Source organism: Staurois parvus, unplaced genomic scaffold (genome assembly GCF_062004578.1).
Source record: "Staurois parvus isolate SC_StPar_1 unplaced genomic scaffold, SC_StPar_1.0 ptg001642l, whole genome shotgun sequence".
Taxonomy (NCBI): domain Eukaryota; kingdom Metazoa; phylum Chordata; class Amphibia; order Anura; family Ranidae; genus Staurois; species Staurois parvus.
The window spans coordinates 1,898,969-1,920,353 of NW_028319438.1; the positions used below are offsets into that span (position 1 = coordinate 1,898,969).

General features: G+C 44.8%; 1 protein-coding gene across 1 annotated transcript; it reads left to right on the forward strand.

The window, feature by feature from the left end:
- The first annotated feature begins 564 nt into the window (after positions 1-564).
- Positions 565-21,030, forward strand: LOC149434911 (putative N-acetyltransferase 16). The gene is made up of 3 exons (XM_089663220.1): positions 565-751; positions 6,123-6,347; positions 18,830-21,030. Exons 1-3 carry the CDS (start codon positions 572-574, stop codon positions 19,454-19,456), a joined length of 1,032 nt encoding a protein of 343 aa, XP_089519346.1. The 5' UTR covers positions 565-571; the 3' UTR covers positions 19,457-21,030.
- The last annotated feature ends 355 nt before the right edge of the window (positions 21,031-21,385 follow it).

Genomic DNA, 21,385 nt, shown 5'->3' on the forward strand with positions numbered 1-21,385 from the left:
TGCATTACATACTGCTAACCTCTGAATCCTGTGTTACATACTACTGACCTCTGAATCCTGCGTTACATACTACTGACTTCTGAATCCTGCATTACATACTACTGACTTCTGAATCCTGTGTTACATACTACTGACCTTTGAATACTTTTTTAATGGGGCCTTTCAAGGTTATATTCTTTTCAGGTAGATTTCCACCTCTCCATGGGTTGCCTACTCCTTTTTTATAATGATAAAAATGCACACTTTTTTTAAAAAAAGAAAACTATACTGTTGCTCCATGTTACCAGGGATGTATGCTTGAAAACTCATAAAGTTACTGATAAGTCCTCTTTCAGATTAATTATTTGCACTGGGTAATTGCACACTTGCTACTTTGTACTTTGATTAGAAATAACTTTTTAAGAGGATTTAAAAAAAAAAATGACCCCAATATGTGCCATGATTGATCTTGTTCAGATATTACTTTTTGGACTTATTCCCGCTTTCAGAGGGCGTGATGCAATTGCTGAACTTTGCTCATTCATATCCTGTTTTCTTTCATGATCTTTTCAGCAGCCACACATCTCTCAATATGTCGGAATCACCCAATGCACACATTGATTTTGTACCGGCCACAGCTGAGGACTACGAGGAGCTGATGTCTATCTCGGGTGGTATATACAAAGGAACAGACTATCTGCCATTCAGTTATCATGCATGGCTGAAGGATCATCGACGACTCATGTTTATAGCAAAGAGTGAGGGGAAAATAGTGAGTATTGAAGGCAATCTCAGAATGAAATGTTCTTTGCTGTCCCACAATATGCAAGAAAATAGCAGGTTCATCTGTTCCAAACATCAACTACATTTCAGTAAAATAATACTTTCTAATGATACACTTTCCCCCTACTAGTTTCAGGTCATGTCCCTGTCTGCCCTCCTGAACCTTATTCATACCTTTCATGCATTTAAGGGTTTCAGTCATGTCTTCCTTCTTTCCTCCAGGCTGTGCATATTAAGTTCCTGAAGTCTCTCCTGATATGTTTTATCCCTCAGACTTTTCACCATTTTTGTTACCCGTCTCTGGACTCGTTCTATCTTATCAATATCTTTTTTCTAAGTGAGGTCTCCAGGACTGGACATGTTATTCGAGGGCCCTGCTCTTTCGAGCCTACAATCTTGGAGATGTTTAGACTATCATATAATTCATAACTTCCAATTATAATAGTAAAGTGTTTAAGCGAGCGCTAAATCATAAAAGCAGCTAATGCACTAAAAGGAGAAACCATATGCCTTCAGATAAATATATAAAAGTAGTGCAGTGCTAAAGGTGATAAAACAAATAACTCCTATGAGAAACGCACAGGGACTATAAGTGGTTTGAACCATAAATATGTAAACAATTCACCAGAAATGAAAAATTCACAAGAAAATAAAGTATCACAAGAAATAAAATGTCTCCAAAAAACGCACAGTGGCTAAGGATGCGTTTATGTCATAAGATTCAAAATTAATTCAGAAGACTGTCAGCAAAGTTCATCAAGGTAATCGCCAGGGGACATTAACCTCCCTGGCGGTATTCCCGAGTGTAGCTCGGGGTAAAATTTGAGTACAAGGACCGGTAACCCCGAGCTACACTCGGCTTACCATGCGGCGTTGCTCAGGGAGTCCCTGCAGCACTTGCCTTGTCCTTCGCTCCCACGATGTCCCCCATGCAGCGTCCCCGGCCATCTCCTCCGGCCGATGCCGGCACCCGGCTTCCGTGTTCCGGTCCCTGTGACCTCGGGACGTACGGCGGAAAATTTGACATTTTTAAAAATGTCTTTTTTTAAATGATTATTACATAGTAAAACATTGCTGTTTCAATGCATTTCACATACATTTTGTCCCGAGTGCTTTATCCGGCGCCCTGCCTGCATTTTTACTGTTCTTTCTGCCTGGAAATAATTAACCTTCTTTCCATTAATCCCTTCTCTCTGAAGCAATCCTGAATTAACGTAATTGGTTGCCATGGACTAGCAAAAACTGACCAAGGCAATTCTCCCCTCCAACATACTGGTAAATGTGAGGTAGGGGATAAATGTGAGTAGGGTTGAGCTCAGGGCTCTTAGCAGGCCACTCAAGTTCCCCCACAGCAAACTCCTCAAACTATGTCTTTGTGGACTTGTCTTTGTGTACAGGGGCACAGTCATGCTAGAACAGACATTGGCCATCCCCAAACTGTTGCCACAAACTTGAAAATGCACAAAACTCCAAAATCTTTGTATCCTTTAGTGATAACAATGCCCATCATTGTGTAGCGCTTACCTCTGAAGGAGTCACATATATGGGTCCCTTGGTTCTGAGGGACAATGACCCTTCCAGCAATGTCACACCCTCTAACACACCAAAGCTAAAGAAAGAAGATTTATTTGGGAAATATACACTTCTAGGCAAAACAACAGATTGGCAACAGCAAAACTGTAACAATAAATACATTTGTACAAAACCACAAACAATGAGAGGAAGAAGTGTCTCTGCAAGTGATTCTTGAATCTAGGAGGCCCTAACTAAAGGGGCGGTACTTGAAGCTAAAAGTTCCCTCAGTCTCTCAAAACTCCTCCCACTAGCTTGTGTAGTTTTAATCATTGGGGCCCAAAGTTTCTGCATTGGAATACTCAGGTTTAGTTGAATGCCACAGGGCGTAAATTCCATAAACTATATCTCAAGTTAGGGTGACACTGTCCCTTTAAGTAGTGGCTATGAAGGTTAAGGCCAGCGGCCTCTTACCACTAAGCAGTTTGATATTAAGCCTTGTCCAACTCTCTGGCTTCAGGAACCAGTGGCATTGGCGATTGTAGCTTGTAGTGGCGATTTCTCATGGAACCAGTGTTGCTGCTTTCAACCGTAAAAGCGTGGCAGCCCAACTCAACAGCCTACTCCACTCGTCACTTCTCACATCCTATGTGAGACTGACCTGAGCCTGGGCTTCTTCTTCCTTTTTCTCCTTTCTGATACACTCCATCCTCCTGGGACTTGTAGTCCCACACAGAACTTGCCTTTGTAAAAGCTGTCTCCTTTGGCTTTGCCCAGCCATCCCTGTGGCCAATCTCTCTTCTCCTGGTGTCCTAAGCAGTGGGTGTGGCTTCAATATCTGTGTGCCCTCTCTCCAATATCTGTGTGCCCTCTCTCCAATATCTGTGGGGCCTCTCTCCAATATCTGTGTGCCCTCTCTCCAATATCTGTGGGGCCTCTCTCCAATATCTGTGGGGCCTCTCTCCAATATCTGTGTGCCCTCTCTCCAATATCTGTGTGCCCTCTCTCCAATATCTGTGCGCCCTCTCTCCAATATCTGTGCGCCCTCTCTCCAATATCTGTGCGCCCTCTCTCCAATATCTGTGCGCCCTCTCTCCAATATCTGTGCGCCCTCTCTCCAATATCTGTGCGGCCTCTCTCCAATATCTGCGCGTCCTCTCTCCAATATCTGCGTATCGTCTCTCCAATATCTGTGTGCCCTCTCTCCAATATCTGCGTGGCCTCTCTCCAATATCTGCGTGGCCTCTCTCCAATATCTGCATATCCTCTCTCCAATATCTGCGTGTCCTCTCTCCAATATCTGCGTGTCCTCTCTCCAATATCTGCATGCCCTCTCTCCAATATCTGCATGCCCTCTCTCCAATATCTGCGTGTCCTCTCTCCAATATCTGCGTATCGTCTCTCCAATATCTGCGTATCGTCTCTCCAATATCTGCGTGGCCTCTCTCCAATATCTGCGTGGCCTCTCTCCAATATCTGCGTGGCCTCTCTCCAATATCTGCGTGGCCTCTCTCCAATATCTGCGTATCATCTCCGCCTGCTCCTGGTGGCTCTGGCCAGGACGTGCCACAGACCAGGGTTCCAACTGGAAACTCAATAATTTGGAGCTTTGTCCACATATTCTCAACCACATAGCGTGTATATAAAAGTGTATGATTGTTGTAGGTGCAATAGATTAGAACCTTCTCTGGGGGTTAGGAAACAATGTGAATGGTTCACAGTTTTCCATAAAGTGCTTCCAAATATGGATGATCAGGTCAGGATAATCACTGATTTATCACATGCCAATGCTCTTGATTATCACATACGTCAGGAATCCAAGCAGTTGTAAGTTATGTATATAAAAGTAGTGCAGCGCTAAAGGTGATAAAACAAATACCTCCTATGAGAAACGCACTGGGACTGTAAGTGTATTTGAACCATAAATATGTAAACAATTCACCAGAAATGAAAAATTCACAAGAAAATAAAATATCACAAGATATAAAATGTCTCCAAAAAAATGTGCATGTCTTGGATTTTACCTTTTATTCTTTGGAATTTATTACCATTAAAGTATTATTTTAAATACTACACTATGGGAATACCCCTTTTCTTTGATCCGCACCGAGCACTTTAATTCCCCAGCAATTCCCTGGTGACTATCCCAGTGCCTGGAAGAGGTTGATCTACATATCCTGGCTGACCATTATCCTGTAACCCAAAGGAGGGCCACCTACACCCAGGCTGTACCTCGGACCACCCTAAGAAGGGATCCCTGACAGACCACCTTTATATTATACAACGCGCTAGTTATACGCGCATCTGGTGAGTGCGCATTTTATCTATCTGCACACCCACCTGAGTATTACAAGTATACTGGAAATAATTAACCTCCTCGGCGGTATGATTATTTCCGATTTTTTGTGCTGAAAGTGGTACCATTTTTTGCATGGAAATATGTAGTTTTTTTATTGTAGGCTGTAATTTTTAGGAATAACTCACTGAAATCTGTATGAACAAGAGTCTAGTAAACATCCCGGGTATGATAAAATTTGAAACACGAAATCATAAATTATAATTTAATAAATAATCATAAAAAATAATAATACATTTAATTCAATAATATAATCAAACCAAAAACACTGAAATTTGAACTACAGAGGCAAATTCGCACATCGCTGAGCAAAGTCGCAAAATCTTTTTCAGTGTCTGATGACGAATTTCCCCCACGAATCATTATCACTCAATTCTGCAAGTGGTTCTGATTTACTATCGCTGTTCTCTAGCCGGTCTAAAACCGCTTTTGATGTAAAGGAACGCTTTTTGGACGCCATGGACGTTTCTCAGTTTCCAGGCAGAAAGAACAGTCAAAATGCAGGCAGGGCGCCGGACAAAGCACTCGGGACAAAATGTATGTGAAATGCATTGAAACAGCAATGATTTACTATGTAATAATCATTTTTAAAAAAATTACATTTTTAAAAATTTCAAATTTCCCGCTGGTTCCGGCGCCCGTACGTCCCGACGTCACAGGGACCGGAACACGGAAGCCGGATGCCGGCATCGGCCGGAGGAGATGGCCGGGGACGCTGCAGGGGACACATCGCGGGAGCGAAGGACAAGGTAAGTGCTGCAGGGACTCCCTGAGCAACGCCACATGGTAAGCCCGAGTGTAGCTCGGGGTTACCGCTCTTGGTAATGAAATTTTACCCCGAGCTACACTCGGGAATACCGCCAGGGAGGTTAATGTCCCCTGGCGATTACCTTGATGAACTTTGCTGACAGTCTTCTGAATTAATTTTGAATCTTATGACATAAACGCATCCTTAGCCACTGTGCGTTTTTTGGAGACATTTTATTTCTTGTGATACTTTATTTTCTTGTGAATTTTTCATTTCTGGTGAATTGTTTACATATTTATGGTTCAAACCACTTATAGTCCCTGTGCGTTTCTCATAGGAGTTATTTGTTTTATCACCTTTAGCACTGCACTACTTTTATATATTTATCTGAAGGCATATGGTTTCTCCTTTTAGTGCATTAGCTGCTTTTATGATTTAGCGCTCGCTTAAACACTTTACTATTTTAGTTGTAAGTTATGAATTATATGATAGTCTAAACATCTCCAAGATTGTAGGCCCGAAAGAGCAGGGCCCTCGAACCCCTCGTGTATCACATTGTATTGTTTTCATACTGTTGCATGTTCTGTCCCCCTTTGTAATGTACAGCGCTGAGCGAACTGTTGGCGCTTTATAAATACTGTATAATAATAATAATAATTAGACATGCATATTTTCTGAAGAAAAGCAAAAAAAAAAAAAGACAATTCATCTCCTGAACCTGTCTTGTTGATGTCTCTTCTTCAGGTGGGCTTTGAGTCCTTCTTGCTGGTTGATGGCGGTGAGACTGCTGTGGTGCAAGGTCTTCGTGTGGCCCCCTGGATGAGAGGACAAGGTTTAGCTAGGATAATTGAGAAATTTATTCTAGACAAAATTAGGTCTGACCACCCACAAGTGAAAAGAATTTGTTTGACCCGTGCAGAGAACCCTCCACCGAGCTTGTTGAAGAAGTACAAAGTTATTCACTCCAAGGTCATCTCTATGTTCTGATTTTTCCCATATTATTGAATAGATTCCGATATTGTGTACTCATTACAGAATGACACAAATTAAATTATTAGTTAAAGAGTCTGTAAAAACTATACATCTTTTCCCTCCAAGCTGGAGATTTTTGCCTCTCTTATGTGGGCCATATGGATAGCCACTTTTAACCATTTCACTGAAAAAAACAATCCAAATGGATGAATGACACCAACCATCAGATTCTCAGATTCGGTCAACACTGTGAAGTGATCAGAAGTGTTGGTGGTAGATGGCTTTCATCAATTTGGTTGAGTTTGCAATTCAAAGCTAATTGGTGATTTTTAGGCTTTAAGCACACTGGGGCGTTTGTAAACGCTTTTCTCCTAGCGGGAAAGCAGCTTCAAAAATGTGCCTAAGCCGCCTTTTTGCAAATGCATTTAGGAAAATCAGGTGCTTGGGTGTTTATTTATTTCATTGGCCAGAATATTCATTTATTCTGACTACTGAAATGAAAAATGTTCAAGCATTAAACGCTCCCAGCTCTTAGGTGTGTTAAGGCGCGTTTACACGCTTTGGACGCTTTTGCTGCCCAAAAGCTCCTCTCCTGAATGCGATTTTGGTATGTTCAGATTTCTTCCCCTAAGGCTCCGTTCACACCTATGCAGTTTGCTTTTTGTCCATTTTGCAGTGATTTTCACAGTTCGTTTTGCGTTTGTCTACACACATTTTGATGCATTTTTGATGTCTTTTTGACACGTTTTTATCGTGTTTTGTGTTTTTTCATCTTTTTTTTCTGTTAACCACTTCCCAACCGGCCGTTGCATATAAACGGCCGGACGATGGCACTGCAGGGTTGGGTGGCCGTTTATAAACGGCCTCCCCACACCCTGCTTGTGCATGCTCCCTGGGAGCGCGCAGCACCGCAATCCGGTGCCCGCTGTGTCCTCCGGACACAGTGAAACACCGATCGTCGGACGGGACCCCTGTACGAGGCTCCGATCAGTGATCACATGCAAAGTAGTAAGCAAGATGTCACTTGTGACATCATTGCTTACTACGTGTGAAATCTGTGAATGATCACAGAGGACACATGGTACAAGGCTATTCACAACAGCCTTGTACCATGTGACAAGCTGTGACCAATCACAGCTCACTCAGTACTTCTCAATGAGTGCAAGAATGCAGACAGAGAGAAAGAGAAATGATTGCTTTTACATCCTATATGGGTGTAAAAGCAATCAGTGTAAAAAAAAAAAAAATCATCACCCCCCACAAGTAGTACAGCTAGGGTGACAGTATGTAAAAAAAAATAAAATAAAAAATAATATAAAAAAATAAAATAAAAATGTAGAAAAATAATGTTTAAAAGTTATAATTTTTGGTTATAAACTAATTTGGATTTTTTTTTTTTACTAAAAAGATAACAGAATAAATTTTGGCCAAGATTTATGATGGAATATTATTTATTTGCAAAATTTTATTAAAAAAACACTTTTCAAAATTTTGGGACATTTCCATTTACATAGCAAAAAAAATAAAAATCCCAGCGGTGAATAAATGCCACCAAAATAAAGCTTTATCTGTCTCAAAAAAATGGTAAAAAATTCATTTGGGTACAGTGTTGCATGACCGCACAATTGTCATTTAAAGTGTGATAGCGCTGAAAGCTGAAAATTGCCCTGGTCAGGAAGGGGGTAAAAGTGTCCAATCTGGAAATGGTTAAAGTAGAATTGTTTTTGTTGCTGGGCAGAATAAAAATGCAAAACGCAGCAAAACCACACTACCATGTTCCATAGGAAACCATGTTAAATGGACTGTAGTGCATTTCTGAAAAAAACACTAAAAAACGCATTGGTGTGAACGGAGCCTTAACACTTACAGTATGTGTGCATGGACACTTAGGCCAGTGTTTCTCAACTCCAGTCCTCATGGACCCCCAACAGGTCATGTTTTCAGGATTTCCATTATTTTGCACAGGTGATTTGATCAGTTTCACTGCCTTAGTAATTACCACAGCTGTTTCATCTGAGGGAAATCCTGAAAACATGACCTGTTGGGGGTCCATGAGGACTGGAGTTGAGAAACACTGACTTAGGCTAACATGGAGGGTCTTTTTGGACAGAAAAAAAAAGTCAAACATCTGTAACCACTTTAGCTCCGGAGGATTTGACCCCCTTTGTGACCAAGGCATTATTTGCTATTCAGCACTGTGCTACTTTAATAGGGAACTGCACAGTCATGCAATACTGTACACAAATGAAATTTTTTCAATTTTCATACAAATAGTACTTTCTTTTGGTGGTATTTGATCAACACCAGGTTTTTTATTTTTTGAGATATAAAAAAAAAAGACAACACATTTTGAAAAAAAAACTGTATTTCTACTTTCTGTTATAAAACATTTCCAATAAAATCAGATTTCATTATAAATTTAGGCCAAAATGTGTTCTGCAACATGTCTTTGGTAAGAAAAAAACCCAATAAGTGTATATTAATTGGTTTGCATGAAAATTATAGCATCCGCAAACTATGGTATATTAAAATGGATCAGTTCTGACATATTGACTTCCTATCTCATTTCTTTGGGAAAGAAAAATTACATACACATACATGATTTTGCCTGCATGTGCCGCCCAGCTGCAGTATATGTTCTGTGACTGGTCAGCAAGTAGGTAAAATAGGCGCAGTGGGAAGCTGGCTGAGATGCACCAGGAAGTCACAGCGGGCTTCCCACATCCAAGATGGTGACACTGGGAACCTGAAGACCAGCGATGAACTGGCTCGGGTGAGGACAGCACTGAATCCCTGGACTGGTAAGTGAATGTTTATTTAAAATCATCAACTACAGTATTTGTAGCTGCTGATTTAATTTTTTTTTCAAGGAAAAAGTTTCTCTTTAAATTTAGATAATTTATATGAGCAGTGCAGACCACAAGCAGTGAAAAACGTCATGAAAGAACTTTATTAAAATACTACAGTCTGTAGGTAGGTGCAGGCAATCTCCTTACCTGTAAGTGGCACCATGCAGATGCTACAAGAGAAGAAGAGTTTGATAAGTAAAATTTTCCCTTTATGGACTCCAATAGCCCTCTCTGGGAAGGTACAGTGGGGCAAAAAAGTATTTAGTCAGCCACCAATTGTGCAAGTTCTCCCACTTAAAAAGATGAGAGAGGCCTGTAATTGATATCATAGGTAGACCTCAACTATGAGAGACAAAATGAGAAAAAAAAATCCAATCACATTGGCTGATTTGGAAAGAACTTGCAAATTATGGTGGAAAATAAGTATTTGGTGAATATGAAAAGTTCATGTCAATACTTTGTTATATATCCTTTGTTGGCAATGACAGAGGTCAGACGTTTCCTGTAAGTCTTCACAAGGTTGGCACACACTGTTGGTGGTATGTTGGCCCATCCTCCATGCAGATCTCCTCTAGAGCAGTGATGTTTTGGGGCTGTCTCTGGGCAACACGGACTTTCAACTCCCTCCAAAGGTTTTCTATGGGGTTGAGATCTGGAGACTGGCTAGGCCACTCCAGGACCTTGAAATGCTTCTTACGAAGCCACTCCTTCGTTGCCCGAGCGGTATGTTTGGGATCATTGTCATGTTGGAAGACCCAGCCACGTTTCATTTTCAATGCCCTTGCTGATGGAAGGAGGTTTTCACTCAAAATCTCACGATACATGGCCCCATTTTTTGTTCACCGTTCTTGTGATCATTTTGACCACACGGGGTGAGATCTTGCGTGGAGCCCCAGATCGAGGGAGATTATCAGTGGTCTTGTATGTCTTCCATTTTCTGATTACTGCTACCACAGTTGATTTGTTCACACCAAGCTGCTTGCCTATTGCAGATTCAGTCTTCCCAGCCTGGTGCAGGTCTACAATTTTGTTTCTGGTGTCCTTCGACAGCTCTTTGGTCTTCACTAGAGATGAGCGAATTATTCAAAAATTCGGTTCGGCTGATTCGCCGAATTCGCCGATTAAATTCGCTTCGTGCTGAATATATTCGCTGCGAATTTAACTTCTAAAAAGGGTGTTTCTAGGCTTCAGAGAGCCTTTATATTAGTGCAGAACAATGTACCTTTAATTTAAATGCCCTTGGAGTCTGCTGGGGAAGAGAAATAATACTGTCAGTCAGTATGACATGCAGATGAGTGCCGTCGATCTTAGAATCACCGCACACTTCACTCATTTGGGCAGTCACGGGGCCAAAACCAGAGTGTGGAGCCACAGTGTGGCGGTGGAGGCAGCAGCAATGGGAGGCCATACAGCACCCTATGACAAAATGGAACCCACCAGCAGTGTGAGGAGACCTGAAAGTGGCACATGGCAGAGTGTGGCGATGGAGACAGCAGCAATGGGAGGCCGTACAGGGACCCATGACACACTCTGGACCTGGCAGCAGCATGAGGAGGCGGTACAGGGGCCCATGACAGATTACGGGCCTGGCAGCAGCATGAGGAGTCGGTACGGGGGCCCATGGCAGATTACGGGCCTGGCAGCAGCATGAGGAGGCGGTACAGGGGCCCATGGCAGAGTGGCGGAGCGTAAGCAGCTAAAATTGAAGGCCATACAGAGGCCTATGTTAAAAAGTCCCCCCAGCAGCAGCGTGGGGAGACGACTATCAAGAGTCCAATGGCAGAGTGGCGGAGCAGAAGCAGCTTCAATTGAAGGCCATACACAGGCCTAGGTTAAAAAGCGGAAGCCGTCAGCAGCGTGAGCAGACGACAGAGACACATGGCGCAGGGTGGCGGTGGATGCAGCAGTATTCGGAAGCCAAACACAGGCCTCGGTTAAAAAGCGGAAGCCGTCAGCAGCGTGAGCAGACGACAGAGGCACATGGCGCAGGGTGGCGGTGGAGGCAGCAGCAATGGAAGGCCATACAGCACCCTATCACAAAATGGAACCCACCAACAGTGTAAGGAGACCTGAAAGTGGCACATGGCGCAGGGTGGCGGTGGAGGCAGCAGTATTCGGAAGACATACACAGGACTAGTTTAAAAAGCGGAAGCCGTCAGCAGCGTGAACAGACGACAGAGGCACATGGCGCAGGGTGGCGGTGGAGGCAGCAGTATTCGGAAGCCATACACAGGCCTAGGTTAAAAAGCGGAAGCCGTCAGCAGCGTGAGCAGACGACAGAGACACATGGCGCAGGGTGGCGGTGGATGCAGCAGTATTCGGAAGCCAAACACAGGCCTCGGTTAAAAAGCGGAAGCCGTCAGCAGCGTGAGCAGACGACAGAGGCACATGGCGCAGGGTGGCGGTGCAGGCAGCAGCAATGGAAGGCCATACAGCACCCTATCACAAAATGGAACCCACCAACAGTGTAAGGAGACCTGAAAGTGGCACATGGCGCAGGGTGGCGGTGGAGGCAGCAGTATTCGGAAGACATACACAGGACTAGTTTAAAAAGCGGAAGCCGTCAGCAGCGTGAGCAGACGACAGAGGCACATGGCGCAGGGTGGCGGTGGAGGCAGCAGTATTCGGAAGCCATACACAGGCCTAGGTTAAAAAGCGGAAGCCGTCAGCAGCGTGAGCAGACAACAGAGGCACATGGCGCAGGGTGGCGGTGGAGGCAGCAGTATTCGGAAGCCATACACAGGCCTAGGTTTAAAACTGGAACCCAGCAGCGTGAGCAGACGACAAAGACGCACATGGCAGAGGATGGATCTGGCAGCAGTATGAGAAGGCGGTACAGGGGCCCGTGGCACAGTGTGGTGATGGGGGCTACAGCAACTGGATGCCAGAAAGTGGCCGATAGGGCTATATACTGCATGACTACATAGGTGGTTTTTATAGTACTTTATTTTGGCCTCCCTCTCAGCAGGTGTGAAAAAGGCCACCATTTTTGAACGGTAGCGAGGGTCCAACAAGGTGGACAGCCAAAAGTCATCCCTCTGTCTGATGGTTATTATTCGGCTGTCGCTACGCAAGCAACCGAGCATGCTATGGGCCATTTGTGCCAAGGAATGCGAGGGACTCCCTGCCTCCATCTCCACAGCATACTGCCACGGTGCGTCTGGGTCCTCTGTCTCCTCCTCCTCCTCTACCAGATGCTCCTGCGCCTCCACTCCTGTCCGCTGAGTGGAAAAACCACCCATTTCACTCAATAATTCCTGAGCACCAATGTCTTCCTCTACCTCCTCCTCTTCTTCCTGTCCTGCCCCCACAGGGGTCATGTGGCGTTGAGATCTGTGCGCCACGTCTACCGCACCCTGACCAGCCATTGTTAACAGCATTTGTTCCAGGACGTGCAACAAAGGAATGACGTCGTTCATCCCATAGTCCTGCCGACTCACGAATAGCGTGGCCTCCTCAAAGGGCCTGAGCAAGCGGCAGGTGTCACGCATGAGCTGCCAATGGCTGACATCTAAGTTACACAGGGGAGTACCTTTATCCGCTTGTAACATCAGGAAATCGGTGATGGCCTTTCGCTGTTCGTAAAGGCGGTCTAACATATGTAGGGTTGAATTCCACCTTGTTGCAACGTTGCAGATCAGGCGATGCTGTGGAATTCCGTTCTGCCGCTGCAGCTCAAGGAGGGTGTGCTTTGCGGTGTAGGAATGGCTGAAATGCATGCAAAGTTTACGTGACATTTTAAGGATGTCTTGCAGTGGGATGGTGGATTTTAGGAACCGCTTGACAACCAGATTGAACACGTGAGCCATGCATGGCGCATGGCACAACCTTCCTTGACGCAGAGCAGACACCATGTTCTTTCCGTTGTCGGTCAACATGGTTCCGATTTTCAGTTTGCGCGGAGACAGCCATCTGTCGATTTCTCTGTTCATTACACTCAGAAGTTCCTCCCCTGTGTGACTACGTTCGCCAAGGCATACCAGGTGCAGTACAGCGTGACACCGTTGCGCCCTGCACATGTGATATGCCGGTCGGGTAATGGGACTTGGCACGGGGGTGGCGGCTGAGGACACGGCGGAAGAAGAGGTGGTAGAGGCGGACATCTTTGCTGGACCAAGGACGTGCAAACGTGGAGGCAAAAGCGGCGTGACCTGTCCAAGTTGCTGGTGCGGCTGTGCCGGCACCACGTTCACCCAGTGGGCCGTAAATGACATGTACTGTCCCTGACCGTAGTTACAGCTCCACACGTCGGCGCTGCCGTGCACTTTGGCAGAGACCGACATGCTCAAAGACTGGCCCACCATCTCTTCTACATGTGAATGCAGGGCTGGCACTGCCTTTTTGGCAAAGAAATGCCGGCTTGGCACTCTCCACCGCGGCTCAGCACAAGCCATCATTTCTCGGAAAGGTGCTGAGTCCACCACTTGGAAAGGGAGGGACTGCAGCACCAGCAACTTGGACAGGAGGAAGTTCAGCTTCTGCACCGTCGGGTGCGTGCTCGCAAACTGTTGTCTCTTGGAAACGGATTCCAAGAAAGACTGCTGACGGAATCCGTGAAGAGGAGTAGCAGGAGAAGGAGCATCTGAACGAGCGGAAGATGCCAACGAGCGACAACTCCCCTCAGCAGAGGTGTTGGAGCCTTGACTGGCTGATAGAGGGCGATTGACGTCGGGTGACGGAGCAAGTAACGGAGCGGGTGATGGAGCGGGGGCTGGGGCAGACAGAACCGCCGTATCTTTATCACGGTTTTCCCAGGCCACCGAATGGCAACGCTGCATATGCTGACGCAACGCTGTAGTCCCAACATTGGCCCCCTGGCCACGCTTGACTTTCTGGCCACATAGTCGACATACGGCTACGTTTACTTCCTCGGGCGGCTTGACGAAAAATTGCCACACCGCCGAGTAGGAAACTTTGCCCCCGCTACTCCTCACTGGCTGACTGCTACTTCCTCCGTGCACACCGGCACCACTACTGGCCGTGGTGGTAGGCTGCAGTGGAGCTGGTGCTCTACTCCGTGGCCGTTTGACTCCACTGACACTGCTGCGACCCTGCTGCCTCCTGGGCAACCCACCGACTGTTTTGCTCGCTGGCAAGCTGGCACCCTCTTCTCCTGATGATGCGGAAGCAATAGCCTGATGACGATGAGGCTGCCAAGTGCGATCAGCCTCATCATCAATTAGGGTCTCCGCGTCACTACTAGCCCCCTTGGCTGCGTGTGGGTCAGGAGACAGACCTGTCTCTAGACCGGCTACCGAGCCACTCTCCTCGCCAGTACTTCTTCGCCTGGCTGCTGAAGAGGCGGATGTCTCCCCCCGTTCCTGACCGCCCTCTGTTAGCTCTTCCTCACTGTACAGTGGGGCTGAGCCCACAGCATGCGATACTTCGCTTGGTGAGGGAACACCAAAGGACAGGGGCAGGTCGAGGACACGTGATTTCAGTGGGCTTGCTCCCGGGCCATGCCAACTAACGGTTGTGTCTGACGTACCCACCGACCGTTGGCTGTAGGTGTCAGAGGTGACCTGGGAAGAGGAAGACGACCGAGTCAACCAATCCATGACGGCAGGGTTGTCGGTGGAGACACGACCGCTGGATGACACCAGGAGCACTGGCCTCTGACTGCGACTAGTGCTGCCTCGACCCCTTCCTCTGCTGCCACGTCTGCTCGCTCCTGAAACATTGCCTCCTCTGCCACTCCTCTGCGTGTTGTCTGACATACTCTTTAATTTAATAAGCACCCCAAAAATAAAACCGGATTTAACTCTTTGAACGTACAATAGTGGTTGTGAAGCAGAAAGTCAGTTTATTTAGCACAAATCGGTCAATTGCAGCTTGCCGTTGGCTGGAAACTGTACGTTTATGTCACTGGAATGCACTAATCACCCAAAAAATATTACCGCCAGCCGGCGTGTAAATGGATCTAACTCTTTGAAAGTACAATGGTGGTTGTGAAGCAGAAAGTCAGTTTATTGTACACAATCGGTCAATTGCAGCTTACCGTTGGCTGGAAACTGTACGTTTCTGTCACTGGAATGCACTAATCACCCAAAAAATATTACCGCCAGCCGGCGTGTAAATGGATTTAACTCTTTGAACGTACAATAGTGGTTGTGAAGCAGAAAGTCAGTTTATTTAGCACAAATCGGTCAATTGCAGCTTGCCGTTGGCTGGAAACTGTACGTTTATGTCACTGGAATGCACTAATCACCCAAAAAATATTACCGCCAGCCGGCGTGTAAATGGATCTAACTCTTTGAAAGTACAATGGTGGTTGTGAAGCAGAAAGTCAGTTTATTGTACACAATCGGTCAATTGCAGCTTACCGTTGGCTGGAAACTGTACGTTTCTGTCACTGGAATGCACTAATCACCCAAAAAATATTACCGCCAGCCGGCGTGTAAATGGATTTAACTCTTTGAACGTACAATAGTGGTTGTGAAGCAGAAAGTCAGTTTATTTTGCACAATCGGCAAACTGCAGCACCAACTGTGCACGACAGCCACCAAAAAAAAAAAAGGGTGTATGTCACTTTAAATTTTCGATTCTTTGATAGCTGTGGCCCTGAGTAACGATTCTGTGTCCCTGAGTAACGATTCTGTGTCCCTGAGTAACGATTCTGTGTCCCTGAGTAACGATTCTGTGGCCCTAAAGTCTCTGTGGCCCTAACTCTGTCCCTTAATACAGACAGGTCTGTCTCTCTTGAATGACCGGAGGCTAATGGAGAATTCTAAGATGGCCGCGATTTATAGCTCCACCATTACACAGTGCTGGCTGGCTGCTGATTGGCTAATGCGATCACATGTCATGATTCATGACTCATGAATGCATTATGGGTCAGCGCGCCTTGTCTGCGCGCCTTCCCAGAGATCTCCGCCCCATCTTCTCTGTCCATTTTCTCCTGTCGCCACACATGTCGCCGCCATTTTTGGGAAAATTCGATTCGTGCATCCGAAGTTTGCTAATCTTCGGATTCGTCGCGAATCGAATTTTTCCAAATCTTCGGAACGAATTCCACTTCGTCATGTTCGATTCGCTCATCTCTAGTCTTCACCATAGTGGAGTTTGGAGTGTGACTGTTTGAGGTTGTGGACAGGTGTCTTTTATACTGATAACAAGTTCAAACAGGTGCCATTGATACAGGTAATAAGTGCAGGACAGAGGAGCCTCTTAAAGAAGGTACAGGTCTGTGAGAGCCAGAAATCTTGCTTGTTTGTAGGTGACCAAATACTTATTTTCCACCATAATTTGCAAATAAATTATTTCCAAATAAGCCAATGTGTTAAGTGGGAGAACTTGCACAATTGGTGGCTGACTAAATACTTTTTTGCCCCACTGTAGATATCTGCTTTGCTGGCAAATTCGATCTAGAGTTCAGTCAGCCATCGTAGTGAGGGAGCCTTTAAATAGTGGATCTCACATCATTTGGGCACGCTTTGAGTGAGTGGCAGGTTAGGTCAAGGAACTCGCTGGTTAGGGACAGTGCTTGGAGCAGGGAGAGGTTCCTGGGAAGTAGGGACAGAGTAAAAGTGCTGTACACTGCCGGGTGCTATAACAGCCTTCCGAAGATTCCTTCTGATTAGTCAGTGCAGTCCAGTCCAGTAGAGCCCGCCTTCTAGTAACATTATCATGAATAGCACTACAGAGAACTGTGTTAAAACTGTCACCAGTGTGCCATAACGCTCTTACATTGTGATTGCTATAACTCTGAACAACTACTATAAAACTACTGCAGTGCTATAGGACCTGTGTGTGTGGTTCTTCCCAAGTGGGTACCTTGTTTGAGACATAAATTGTATCTTTTGCTGCTCTAAAGTCCGCATTTGCATCTGCATTATACCTGACCCTGACCACTTACACTTGCCAAGCCAAGTGTCAGCTTTCTGTGGCAAGTTATTCAGGAGGCTTTGAAGCCATCTAATCAATTCCACACATCCCAGAAGGTACTGTCCCCTCACAGTGTATCTTGGGCTCTGCTGTTTCATTAATAGGCCCCAGATTGGCATGTCGGCCGGTAGTTACATTTGCCTTCTGATCTTCCCTCCTATTAATAAACTGGAAGAGACGTATTGCTTCCTGGTCACTTCCTGGTTCAGAGCTGTCATTCCCTGGCTTCTGTGGTTGGGGAGGAAGCTGATCAAGCATGATCGCTGCTTGATCAACTTCAATGGCCTCCAGGGGTAAAATCAGGATTCTAATGGGCTCCTGATGTCTCCTTAAAGAGGATCTGTCATGTCCATTAATCTATCACATAGGGGGATATTAGCTACCTATGTGATAGCAAAAAGTTAAACAAATTAAAATTACACATAACAAATAAAAAAAACACTCAAAATGATATGTAAAACCAATTTCCTGTCTGTATGCACATACCTAAACATGCATTTCTGGTGACCCTACATAAGAAAATGATAACTGCACTACACATATTAGGTGTTTAATATTAAATTTTTTTCTTCAAGGTCTCTTCTTACTTCTAAATATGCAGGGACTGCCCACTCATGGCCCCAGTCCCCACAATCAATGCTTTACTGTGCATGTGTAGTATGCCACCAAATAATGTTGGTGCTGTGATCCCAACAGCATTGGCAAGATAGAGAGGCAAGAAGCAGGACTGCCATGGAAAATGTGGGACAGTTGACATCTATGCAATTCTGTGGTTTACCATTTGTTGTTGGAAATCTTTCCTACCTCTAGCATCCAGCTCAGTCCAACTCAGATATACTTATGATTTCTAAACTGTGAAATGTGTTATTCCGGAAAAACCATCAACTGATGGTCCCTACTGGACAAAGCTATGGCATTCCCTGGTAGTGTCAAACCTTGACCCTCCTCTTCCTGCCTCAAGCACATTTTTATTGCCCAGTGAGGCAGCCCATCAAAGTGATGGACCAATAGCCAACTCCCATGGCCTGCAATATTTACCTGATAGCAGTTGTTTTGTATTTTTTTGAATGACAGATTGCTTCAAAATTAACCTGATGCCCAACCAGTTTTTATATAACTTTGGACAGAATAGGATGGTTAAAGGCCCTCTAAGGATATTTTTCTGTTGCTCTCTGTGGCCCTTTGGGGAGATTTATGTTTACCTCCTGCCTTGATATGTAAGAAGTGAAAGGAAATCTGTTGCAGTCATTCCACAGTATTAACAGCAGTTTAGGTTTTTTTGCACCTTTCATAACATTGATTCATTACCTATTTTTCCACTTCCTGTAGCAGGCCAAGCTGTCCAGTTAGAGGGTTGGGGTATGTAAAACTGCCAGTGGTGTTTACAATTGTCAGTTTTTATTCACATGGTTTAGACCTTTTTTACCAAATGAAAAAAAAAATATAACTGCTTAAAATGTGTAAGCTGGACCTGGAGTTGGGTTTTAAAATGACTACATTATCAAAAGGGTAACAATAGTGCTGTGTGATTTCAGTGCAGAATGAACAGCATTGTCACCATTTAAAAGGAAGTGAAAAAATAATGCATCACCTTGCAACATAAACAAGTAATCAATCTATATTATAGGGCAGTTCAGAAAACCTGCTGGTGACAGAGAGCAAAATATGTCATTTTTTTTTCTTTTGCATAGTGTTCTACAAAAAACTTCATACATCATAATGTACTCACTCTCTTTTCTTTGCCAGGCTGTGGTGTCTATGATCCTTCCCTATGACCAGCTTGAGGAAGCCATCAGATTGTTGGAGACTCGTCTAGACAATGTGGGCCAGCTGAATAATTACACCGTTCTGAAACCTGCTGAAGTTCTCAAACTCTTTGAGACAAAGACTACAGAAGATCTGCTTCCTGGTGGTCTCCTGATCCAGGGATGGCTTCCTCTTACCACCCAAAGGTCCAATTTGGAGAAGCTTTTTGAAATGAATATCACTTGGATCTACTCACAAGCACAAAATACAAGCTACAGTGAAAAAGAACATCAAACTAACCATGAAGACAAAATGACCAGAGGATCTCCATCCCTACCACCCTCTTCTGCTGGGTTCCTCAGCCTTGGTACTCCAGCATACCCGGTGCCTTATGCAGATGCCACATATCGATTCGATATTGACATGTTTGGCAATGAACCAGTCAACGCAAAAATGCATGTCATACAACAACTTAAGTTGTGTATACAGTCCCTGCCTGCCAAAAGCAGTATAATCTGCTACATGTATGGAGAGGAGCGACTGCGAGCTGAATTCAGTCAACTACGTGAGGGACTGACACCGTTCTTTTATGTAAAGGATCAGCTGGTCCTAGAAATGGACGTTTAACCCCTTGAGTGGCAATTTTTCAAGATCATTGGGCTAAAAGTTAGTGGATATCTGATCATCACACCTACCTATATGGCCATAAATATGTGGACACCCCTCAAAATTGTGAATCTCTGGTGTTTCTAGTCAAGTGTACCTTTTATTGCTACAGCATAAAATGAAATTTTGGACAAATGTGTGCTTGGGAAAGTTCCTTCTCTGTTCTCTATGCACAAAGCCACCCCTTGAGTGGCAATTTTTCAAGAACATTGGGCTAAAAGTTAGTGGACATCTGATCATCACACCTACCTATATGGCCAAAAATATGTGGACACCCCTCAAAATTGTGAATCTCTGGTGTTTCTAGTCAAGTATACCTTTACTGCTACAGTATAAAATTAAATTTTGGACAAATGTATGTTTGGGAAAGTTCCTTCTGTGTTCTCTATGCACAAAGCCAGCTCATAAAGCCATGGTTTGATATGTTTGGGGTGAAAGAACATTATTGGCATTTAGAGATCCCTGATCTCAACCCTACCAATCACTTTTGGCATGAATTGGATTGCTGATTTCTAGCCATGCCAGGGACCCCACGGTATTGCTCATGGATTTGGAATGGGATGTCCAAAAATCTAATTTAGATGTGATGGCCAGGAGTTCACATAATTTTGTCCATATAGTAGTAAAGGGAATTTTTGGGAATTATAGATAGCCAAGGAAGTTTCAGTTGTTTTTGAAGGCTATGGGCCATGCCATCTATTTTTTTTTCAGTAGAGTTCTATCCAGGGGTGGACTGACAACTCATGGGGCCCTTTGGCAATAGGGAATCATGGGGCCCCTGTGTCCTCACCCACACTCAAACCACACCCAAAAAAAGCCTATGAAAGGTACTAGGGGCATCTCATGGGGCCCCCTACTGACCATGGGCCCTGGGGCAGTGTCCGAGTGCCCAAATGGGCAGTCTGCCCCTTGTTCTATCCAAACATGTCAAGATAAAACTGAATACCAGCTTATGGTACAATAGTGGCCATTATTTTTTTTCTCCGACTACAAGTCTGACGGTCAGTATCATTCAATCCATTTTCTCTGGGCCTAGGGCATCCTGCATCCACCTCAGTTTGTCACTGGACAATGAAAGGAAAAGAAACACAGTGATGAGTTCATCTGTCACTCTGCTCTCTTCTCCAGTCAGCATGCTTTTTGTCAGCACATGTATTGATTAGATCCTTGTGCTGCCTTTTCCTCTTACACGCCAGTCTTGCAGTACAGGGATTGCACTGGGCTGATATCAGGTTAAGTTCACATAAATGATCAAAGAGTGCAGTGCTACACTCTTTGATCATTTATGCTATTGAAGATTTTTGGTTCCTTTTTAGTGCATTTGCTGCTGATCTTACCTTAAGCGCTCGCTGATTTTCTTCACTGTATTTGTCTAGGTTAAGTTCACATGCTTACATTGTTTGCATCTAAAAAATTAATGTATTAATGATTACAGAGTTGCACAATTTTGTGTCTTTAATATTTTGTTTGCAGTTTCATGTTATAAAATGCATGGCTATTTTTTTGCCCTCATTAAAGCGCTACTAAACCCAGGACCCTGCATTCACTATATCCGGTCTCCCAGGACCCTGCATTCACTATATCCGGTCTCCCCAGGACCCTGCATTCACTATATCTGGTCTCCCCGGACCCTGCATTCACTATATCTGGTCTCCCCAGACCCTGCATTCACTGTATCCGGTCTCCCCAGACCCTGCATTCACTGTATCCGGTCTCCCCAGACCCTGCATTCACTATATCTGGTCTCCCCGGACCCTGCATTCGCTAAATCTGGTTTCCCCAGACCCTGCATTTGCTAAATCTGGTCTCCCCGGACCCTGCATTTACTATATCTGGTCTCCTACAGTACACACATGGAAATACAATTATTTTAGTAAATATAAAGTGCTA